Source organism: Eutrigla gurnardus (genome assembly GCF_963514095.1).
Source record: "Eutrigla gurnardus genome assembly, chromosome: 14".
Classification (NCBI taxonomy): Eukaryota; Metazoa; Chordata; class Actinopteri; order Perciformes; family Triglidae; genus Eutrigla; species Eutrigla gurnardus.
The window spans coordinates 6,205,634-6,215,809 of NC_139937.1; the positions used below are offsets into that span (position 1 = coordinate 6,205,634).

The window sequence follows — 10,176 nt, forward strand, 5'->3', positions numbered from 1 at the left end:
TTAGATTAAGACAAATTAATCATAAATTAGTAAATTATTGTAAATGTTTGTAACAGTAAACTGGAAAAATAGAGACTGTGCCTTTATTCTTGTTAGTGTAATTTGATTCACTGCATGTATCTGTCAGTGTCACCTGTTGCGATTGGCCACGGGTAAGGAAGAGCCCAGGAAGGGCAGCGCTTAAGGCGGAAGGGTGGGAAGACACGAAAGGGAAGCGAGAGGAGATAGGATAGCACCATGGAGCAGTAAACTTTTGGAAGTATTCTCGTTAATTAGTAAAAGGACGTTTGAGTTCGTGGACATATGGTTTGTCTGTCGGAGTGAATGTGATTGTACGTGGCTGACTTTTGCATGCGTTCTGGAAAGTGAGAGAGTCCCAAAACAAACCTGTGGAGTCTAGAACTGTTTTTAAATCGCGATTTTGCGGTTCAGCCATTTCACAAACCGCAGGAAAGTAAAAATGCAGCCCAGCCCTACCATGATCCCAAAAAGTTGATAAAAAAAGTCACAGTATAGCATGCTATACAATATCATGAGCCTGTTTTTTGGGTGACTGAAATCCATTTTGCTGCTACTTCCATCTGTTCTTCCAAACTGGAGGCGTTTTGACCGTCATCTACTGTAGGTTGTACACCGTCTATGGATAAGTACCTCATACAACCCCAATCTGTACTTCAACTGGCATGACTGGAGATTTGTTTCACTCTGTTTAATTTTATACAATACTTTTAGAATAGGCAATTTGAGGAGTTATTTTTGATGGGAAACAATTCACCTCCTTTGTCTCAATGTGTAGCATGTGATATGGGGAAAATGCTATACAAGGCATGTTATGACAATTTTTTGTGTGTAAAATAGTGCATCATAGACAGAAAAAATATATATTTTAAATACAATTTAAGCAAACCAAGCCATGTGTGGTTTAAAAGGGTGTCACTTCTGAATTATTCAACCTTTTAACTTCAGACGGGAACGTGAACAAATAGCCTTTAACACGCAGTGATGAAATTCACCATGCAGTCCTGTGGAATCCCTTAGAAAACATCAATGTCATTGCAGGAAATATTTTGTATTTGAACACTATCCCACCACATCACTGCAGAACATGGACACGAGTGCTGCTGCAGTACACAACCATGGCTTCAGCAAAAACTAGGTAACAAATAGGCTCATTAAAACCACATTAAAACATTGACTATTTTTACTAAGTCTTACAATTATGTTTTAGGAAAAAAAAGTGTCACATCAAACACTTTTGGGGAAGAAAAAGCAAACGAAAGAAAACTTAAGCCTCTTTATTTTCAGTCCACACAACCCATGCTTCAAGTCACTTTATGTTCAAGAGCATATAGAGGTTGACGACAAGCTCATCAATAAAGCTCATCTGGGGTTTACACATGGCCATCATACAGACCTCGGTTGGTCTCGTTTAAAATTCCTATACGTCCACAGGTGTCATGGATCTAAATGTGATTATGGTTTGCTTTTAATAAATTGCAGAGACATAACAATGAACAAGACAGCTACCTACAAAAAGGGGGGCAAAGGTTGGAAAATACAATTGAGCATCAAAAAAGCACAAAAAAAAAGAAAACAAAATCAGCTGAAACAGTCTCAGCAAATCCAGTGCAACCCAAGACATGTTCTGCTTCATACTAGTTGAAAACTAAAGACAAGGGCACATATTAAGAATTATATAATTTGTATATCCTGATCATAATTCAAATTTATCAATATACATTTTCCCTGAACAATCACTTTTGCACAGTACCTTTGAATTGTATAGATAAATTACAAAATGGAGTATTCCCTTTCCACCACACATGATTTACTTTTTAAAACCCCTGAATGACTGACAGGCAGAACGCTCTTATGCACTTAACATTTTATATTGCTACATTTTTAACAAAAATTAACAAAGGGATTTTCAGTTTTGCATATTTTCTTAGGTTTGTGGTTTGGTGTGCATCTGCACCAATAATGTCAAATTACTACTGAAATAGCACCAAAATACAAACGCCTGACTCTTTAAAGGCCAGGCGTCTTTTAAAAGTGTGTTTTAGAAATAGTACATAGCAAGTGTGCAGTGCAGTTTAATCGTTAACCACAAAGTGATTAGATTTATAAAATGGCAAAGAAGTAAACAACACTAACTGTATATTACCAGACACATAAAGCTGATCCTCAATCAACAAAGACAAGTCAGACTTGACGCTGTCAACCACTGGCTTACCCTCTATCACAGGGTCGCTGTAAGGATTTAATCTTCTGCAATAGATACAAGTAAACTCAGAGCTGTTGTTGGATACAGTTCCCAGTGACTGTTTGGTACAATTAAATTCTTTTAGAGCTGGCTTGAGTTACAAATTATAAAAAGAAGACTAGGTCCTTAATACATACACATGATTCAGGTTGCCTTCTTTTTAAAAAATAGGTTTCGGGGATCAGTTCAGTTGGAGAAACAACTGAAGCTTGATGTTTGAAGTGTCTAAAAAGCTTATATAAAAATGTATACCCAAATTATAGCTCCTGTGAGGGAAATATGTAAATGTTTACATTTTTAAAAATACTTTTTTTTTTTTTTTTTAAAACCATAGTTACGCATGAAGTTATTTCAACATATAGCACCAGCTTGTAGATCATGCCAAGCCTTGGGTTTGGTCTAAAGAGCAAATCTGTGCTGCACTAAAATAGTGTAACCCAGACAGCAGTGAGACAAACTGACAAATCTTCAAAAACTTAAAGTGCCACTCCAGTCCCACTCCAGCTTCCCAGACTTCAGCTATCTAAACCTAACCACAGTACGTGTTTCCTATCTAAGACAACTGATGGGGAGCTTCAAGCATTTCCATGAGGAAAGTGTCAATAGGTGTATCACCAATCAGCTTGAAGAAGAAAAGATGCTCCAAGCACTTCAAGCCAATGGATCGCAGTGCTGGCAGTCGAAGAAGTAGCTTAGCAAACCTGCATGGAGAAAAGACGACATCATTCAAGAGAAACAATAATCATGACAATAAATATAGCACACATTAAAATACAAATGAAATCTCGAGGTGTTTGCAGCAATCATGTGTAACTTTGACATTCTAGGTTGTGAAATAGATGCAATAGAGTGAAAAACAAGACTATGCCGAGCTTGAGATGGCTGAGGATATTTACCTTCCCTGCTGCTCTGGATATTTCTGTTTGCAGTAGGCTTCCAATGATGCATAGACCTTTTCTCTAAGGAGCTCCACCTCACCTGTGTTGGAGAGCCCTTTAGCATCTGCAAGAAAAATATAGACATTATTTATCAGGTGTGAGACGCTTAACAATACACCCTATGTTGAAAAACTGTCAAGCTTTCATATTTAGATATCAGCATTGCACACGCACCTGGGTTGAAGAGGACAATGGCTCGGAGGCAGCCCAGCTCTGATTTGTCCATTTGCATATCTCTCATTTTGTTGACGAGCTCCGTAAGAACCCTAAATAATAACATAAATACAAAGACCACAATGAAAATATTACACAAAATGTATCGACTTAAACGCACTCATAAATATTACAAAAGTTTAAGAATTACCTGTCAAATATGGCGCCGACCTCTGCACTCTGCACACTCTCCCTGTGTTTAATAAAAACAGTTATATAGAGATTAAACAATGGAAAAACGTATACAATTTGTTGCTATTTATATTTGTTTCTCTGTGATGCACCTGTCAAAAATGGCTCCCACTCCTGCGCTATGTGCATTGTCGCGCTGCAGCTCAGAGGCCAGGAGAACGCCATCCTTCAAACCAATGGAGCGATGGGAGAAAGAGGCGATGAGAAGCTCATTCCACCCTGAGAAAAAATAAAATAGAATTAGATTAAGTGCAAAATAATAATGATAATTCATAGGACTTACATAGCACCTTTTGAATACCTTAAAGATGCCTTACATGAGATGCAGGACAAATACCAAATAGAATAAAAAATATATACACAGACAAAAAAACAATATACAAATACAAAAACATACAAAAAGATATCAGAAGTTATTAATCTGAAATTACACCAACAATAAACTGACAAAAGCTGTTTTAAAGGGGAAGTCTTGATACGTGCAAAATTCCCTCCTTAGATCAGAACCAATACTATAAAAAAACTGGTTCACTGTGACATCACCCATTGGTTTGTGGACTACAGTTTTAAAGCCTCTAGTTTGGCAGATTGGCCATCAACATCTTAGAATTTAGAAAAGTGACCATTTTTGCCAAGTGAACATATTTGGACTGAGGAGGAGCAACAGCTGGATCCGATGAACACAAGTAACAGAAGCAGCACCCTGAGCAGCAAACTTACTGCATCTGGCTTTTTACACTTCTAGTTCACTACATCCAAGTGAAATATTCTGTGTTTTATTACATTTATTTGGCAAAATAAGTTACTAGTTAATCTACTTTGCAGATTCAGACCCTGAATACAAAATATAAAATCAACTAATAAACTATATATAATTTAAATTAGCTCCAGCCGTTACCAGCTGCAAAATTAAAGTGATAAACATTAAACATAAATTCTGCATATAAATATACTTTTACTTTTGGTACTTTAAGTATATATTAATGCTGATACTTTTTTCTTTTACCTATTTAATATTTTCAATGTAAGAGGTTTTCTTATTTTAAAGTAAATTATTTAATCATAACCATAGTAGTTGTGTAAATATGAATGGTCGACACCGCAAAAAAGGTCACACTCACATGGCAAGGCACTCACACGTATGGCAAACGCCACAGTCTAGCTAATTAATGGGAAACAATGGAGCTTTGACAATGTTACCATTCAAGTTGCTTTATAGTTACTTTCTATCCTGGATTTGATGGTATGGGAAGCAAAATGTTAACCTCCAGACTTTAACAAGGATTTACATTTTTTTCTTGTGTTCTTGGTTTATATCATGTTATCAAGGAGTTCCATACACACTATCCTAGGAATGTACATTATTTATACTAAAAACATTACAACTATTTAAGCAAGTGTCCATGACCTTGTTACTCTCAGAACTGTACTTTGTAATACTGCAACATTGATAATCTGCATCTGATAAACGTGTATCCAGTCTCTGCATTGATTTTTAAGTTCCATACACATTATTCATGATTGCAGGTGCTCCATCATACCTGCACGCAGAAGGATGACTTGGTCATCAAGGGGCAGTTCAGAGAAATGAGGGATTCTCTTTGCCCACTCCACCAAGGCAAAGAGCTGCTTATCTGCAGTCTGACAGATGTTGGTAACTGCATCATGTGGCTGAAACCAAACAATAGATCAAGTTTACTTAGTTGTACATCCAAACCAAATGCTTACAGAAATTACAGTTAACCTGTACTTAAACTCATGTACCTAGGTTGCTCTAAAAACATGGGACTCAAAGCCACCATTTTTCTGCGAATATCAGATGACTGACGAAGTGACTTATATAAACCTATTGATTGCAATGCTGTAACCACTCACAGAATTGCCTGCTGAACCACCATCAGAGTGAAGCTCAGTCTTCTGCTCCACAGCAGTCTCTGCTTCTAGAATCTTCTCCACGGGCATCTCCTCATTCACACCGACACTGAACTCCAGCTCTCCTTCACGCTCTCGGTTCCTCTGGCGCTCCTCTTGGACCGCTGCGTCAGACAAAACATAAGTGGTGGGGGGAGAAAAGGGATGAGGAGATGGTAAATACTGAAGATTTTACAAATGTAAATTGATGAATTTATAGTTTAAATAGTGATATTGTGCAAAATACTCTGCCTCTTTTGCTGCCTTGAGAAAGTCCTATTCAAATTCTATACTGCCTTGACAAAATTGTAATCCTGACAGTAAAAATACTATATTTATGGAGGCGTTACATTCAGTGGACCGCTGTCAATTATAACTGGAGTGTGGGCAATCTCTATAATACATCCTCAAGATTTGATTTTAATTCAGGGATTTACGAACCGATTATGAAATGTTTCTTGATGCATCTCTTTAATTTCCATACTTTTTCTACTACATTCACAATAACAATGAATATTCATCATGAAAAAAAAAGTCAGCTAATGTATTTCAAATATCCACAGTAAAGTATAATAACTGGCAGGTTGAATTTATATGCATGAGTTGTTATTAACACGCCTTCCAGTTAGCTTAACATGCATTAGTTTAATGTCTAAAAATAAGATACTAAAGTGTTGAAAACAGAATCAGAATGCATCTAAAAACTATTGTTTTTCCTACACAAAATGGCAGCATTACTAGTCCTGACTGGCACTGTCCTTACAGCACAAAGCTCTTTGAGTACAACAGAGACTGGCAAGTGAAATTTGTTAAAAACTTAACGGCAGTAAAAAGGGGAAAAAAGAGAGATTCTGTGTTGTCTACAGCAACCCAAAAGGAAACTGATCTCAGTGAGGTGGTAGAACAGAAACTGCGGTCTAATCCAAAATGTTCTGACTTCCCTCAATCAAATCTGCAAAAAAACAACAGCAGCACTGTCTCCTTGAAAACGTATAATCTACCAATCTCACAGGCACATCAGACATAAAAATGACAGCCGTAATAAAGTGACATGGTGATTTTACTGATGGCCAAGCAGAGCATACAGAATCCATGTGCCTAAATCTGGAGCTGCACAGATCTTGTTGAGAGGCATCACCACTCATAACACATGTATTACTGAAATGTATACTGTATGCATGTGTACTTAAAACTGAACTTGTGGCCCATGAAGGCCTTAACTAGAAAGATCCATTACATCTTTTGCTGCTTCAACACCTATCAACTCCATCAGATTTTAAATACAATTACGCAGTAAAGAACAACATCTGTCTGACTGTTTATTTTAGTACTCTATCATCACAATGGCACTACACCACAGCAATACTCGCTCTTCTATCATTTCTGGGTATGTTTTCACACAGAAATCCGCCAGTCAACAATTTTGCATGCCTAACACAACAGACTAATTCTCTCAGTAACATAAAATACAGTATCTTTAAGATTTCATGTCATACTCATCCATCCCTCATCTTTTCCATCTTCTTTTATCCACTTTACATGTTTGATCACTATTGAAAGATGGAGAAAGGGTAGAATAGGAGAAAATGAAGAGAAGAGATGGAGAGGGGTTAGTTATATAAACCAGCCCCAATACACTCGTCTCTACCCTTTATCTTATATAATCTATCTAATCTATCATCCACCCTCACCTACACCAGAAATAGTACTAATCCAATATTACTTAACTCAATCAAAATAAGTGGGTTTCCTTTAGCATAATTAGTTATTCTAAGAAATCTAATTGACTGCCAATGTTTAATCATTCTAAAATGTATATTCAACTCAATGTTGCACAAAACTCCAATGTATGTCACCTGTGTATAGTTGCATGTAAGACAACTCGCAACAAAATGTGTTCCTAAACCTTTAATAGCCAAACAGGCTCTCAAAATAAACTCTAATAAAGCCCTGCTCCTTGCATACCTTCCCTCTTCATGCCCATGGCCAGGCACTTCTGGTAGCGGCAGTATTGGCAGCGATTGCGCTGGCGTTTGTCGACCAGGCACTCTTTGTTATCTCTGCAGGTATAGCTAAGGTCTTTGCGCACAGTTCGTTTGAAGAAACCTTTGCAACCCTCACAGCTGTACACTCCATAGTGCTTGCCTGTAAATTACACAAATAAAAAAGTAAAGTCAGAGGGAAAATCAAACAACACACCAAAGTTAAGGCGACAGTCTGACAAAACATTTGTATCATGTTTATTAGCAATAGTGACTGAGATCCATTTGTTAAAGGAAACAAGGAAGCAAAGTCATCTGACAGTTGTGGGATTATACACACTGATATGAAATAAAAACAGTCTAGAGCTGATGTTTCACTTCTGCTAATCCTGCTTTTAGCGCACTCACTCACCAGAGGAGCGGTCTCCACAGATGACACACATGCGTTTCTGAGACAACATTATTCCAGGGCTGTGAGATGGCATTGGCCTCAGGCCAAATGGAGGCTTGATATCTTCTGTGCTGCTGATTGAGTGCATCCCTGATATGGGTGCTGAAGAAGAGATCTGGATCATCAAAAAAAAAAAAAAAAAAGGTTAATTGTAGGTCATGTTAAATGACAACAAGGCCTTTTGCATTGTCCAAATTTGCTTCCTCCTCTTTTGCCCAATTAACTGCGCTGTACATATCGTAAAAAATGTATTGGAATGTACCCACAACTAATACGTGTAGCCTCTGCCCCATGTAAACAAACACCAGTACCCTACAACTACAGCAGATTAATCTCGTAAATACAAAAATTAAAAATTAATTACATCCTAACATCAATTCACAGACTCTAATAGCTGCTGTTAGTTACCTGGCTGTTGCTGATGGGTCCAAATCCCAGAGAGGGTGAGGAGTTAAGTGAGGGACTGATAACTGAGAAAGGAGAACCCAAGACGGTGGTGGGGCTGTTGGAGGCTGAACTGTTGGGTTGCTGTGAGGACATGACTAGCAAGCTGCCCAGTGGAGAGAATGTGGTCCCGTCTGAAGGATATGAATCTGAGGGTGACACAAACGGATATTTTTAATGATCGAACTTGAATCAACTAACTATATTTGCTATGATTTGATGTAAAGCTCAAAACATTTTGCTCATCTATTAATCATCTAAGTCATATTTCAAGCAAAGCAGTCCATCAATCTCTTGCTCAGAGGAAGTGATATTTTCCCGTTTTATATAATAAAAAAGATGAATCTCTTTGGATATATTTTGAACTGTTGCTCAAATAAAACAAGCCGTTTGACGACACCTTGGATTTTCGTCATTTCTCGTGGAAATCTTCTCTGTTCTTTGATATTTTATAGCCCGACTGATTAATGTTACCCGAGAAAATAATACTTTGCTGTCGCCCTAGTTTCAGGCCCCAATGTCGTTAACATTTTCCAACAATTGACGTTAGTCGTGGCATCTATCAAACTAAAATTCACAAATAATCCTGACACGTACTGCTTGACACACAAAGAATGTTTTTGGTGGACGGTTATGATCCGAAGAACACAAGTTAGCTAGCTCAACGAAAGCCCGACATCCAAATGGTTTTACGCGATCTGCCTTCACATTGAGCGAAAAACACATTTAGAGATTTAGCGACGTTTCGAGGTGAAATCCGTGTTCAAAGTAAACAAACCACAAAGTAACGTCGCATCAACATTTGCTGAAATTAGCTACTGTTTGTCAACGTTAGCTAGCCACCGTTGGCATCGCAATAACGTTACACGTTTGCTAAATGTTGCTAACGATACGCAGTAACGTTGACATAAACGTTAACGCTACTCCATGGAAAACGACATTAGTTAGGTAAATGTAAAACGCAAACAAAAGTGCCATTGCCCACGAGTATTTTCATGAATACATATTGGTAGAATGTATCAGTGACGGTAACACGTAAACAATGTCCTACATTTGCTTTTACAGTAAGCTAGCTAGCTACAAAACCGTAAATGCTCGAAAGCCCCTCGCGACAGCTAACATTAGCTTTGGCATGCGTCTGGCTTGATATTGCATTCAGTAACATTTCTCAAAACTACGATATAAACATACCCCGGTAATCATCAAGAGGTGTGGAGCTTGATGACTCGATCGGTCATCGAACCACTTCAGTAAATCAACAAAAATAGCGCAATGTTTTCTAACTAGCCGAGATTAACGTTAGCTTGTTAGCTGCAATTACGGCTAAACACAGCTAACGCGGCTAACGTTAGCTCAACGCTCGGTTCAGGGTGATAGTCTGGAGAAGCAGTTGATGACAAAACAGCTCATGGTCGTTTGAAGGTTGGATTTACTTACCAGACACACCTTCGACGCATGGTTGAAAACCCTTTCGATGTACTATGCTGTAGTCAGACCAGCGCCAGACAACAGGCCGACTCACATACAGTTTACCTCAACTTGACGCTGTTGTTGTTTACAGGCCATGGTGGCTCAGTGCCAGTATCCCTTGATCCAAAATGTCTCATGGGACCACCCATCACAGCGCTGTCATATGACACTCGTGCAGTATATTTTCAGCCTGATTTATTATTTAATCAGTCTCACATTGTTCATATTAACTGAATGCTTCTTCATTTTGCGCAATATTATAGGGTTTGCATGGACATTATGATTAATTATATTTACAGTTGGGTATAAATC

The 10,176-nt window shown here is 38.0% G+C and overlaps 1 protein-coding gene across 2 annotated transcripts; it reads right to left on the minus strand.

The window, feature by feature from the left end:
* Positions 1 to 1,280: 1,280 nt before the first annotated feature.
* Positions 1,281 to 10,001, minus strand: LOC311024898 (retinoic acid receptor RXR-beta-A-like). Of its 2 annotated transcripts, XM_084027479.1 has the most exons (12): positions 9,832 to 10,001; positions 8,359 to 8,543; positions 7,912 to 8,065; positions 7,483 to 7,662; positions 7,014 to 7,067; positions 5,482 to 5,642; positions 5,148 to 5,277; positions 3,699 to 3,825; positions 3,566 to 3,607; positions 3,376 to 3,467; positions 3,160 to 3,265; positions 1,281 to 2,964 (listed from the first exon to the last, which is right to left on the minus strand). In XM_084027479.1, the coding sequence occupies exons 2-12, from the start codon at positions 8,488 to 8,490 to the stop codon at positions 2,817 to 2,819; spliced, it is 1,326 nt and encodes a 441-aa protein (XP_083883605.1). In that variant the 5' UTR covers positions 8,491 to 8,543; positions 9,832 to 10,001; the 3' UTR covers positions 1,281 to 2,816. The 2 variants fall into 2 exon arrangements, with proteins under 2 accessions (XP_083883605.1, XP_083883606.1); XM_084027480.1 differs by lacking the exon at positions 7,014 to 7,067.
* Positions 10,002 to 10,176: the final 175 nt, after the last annotated feature.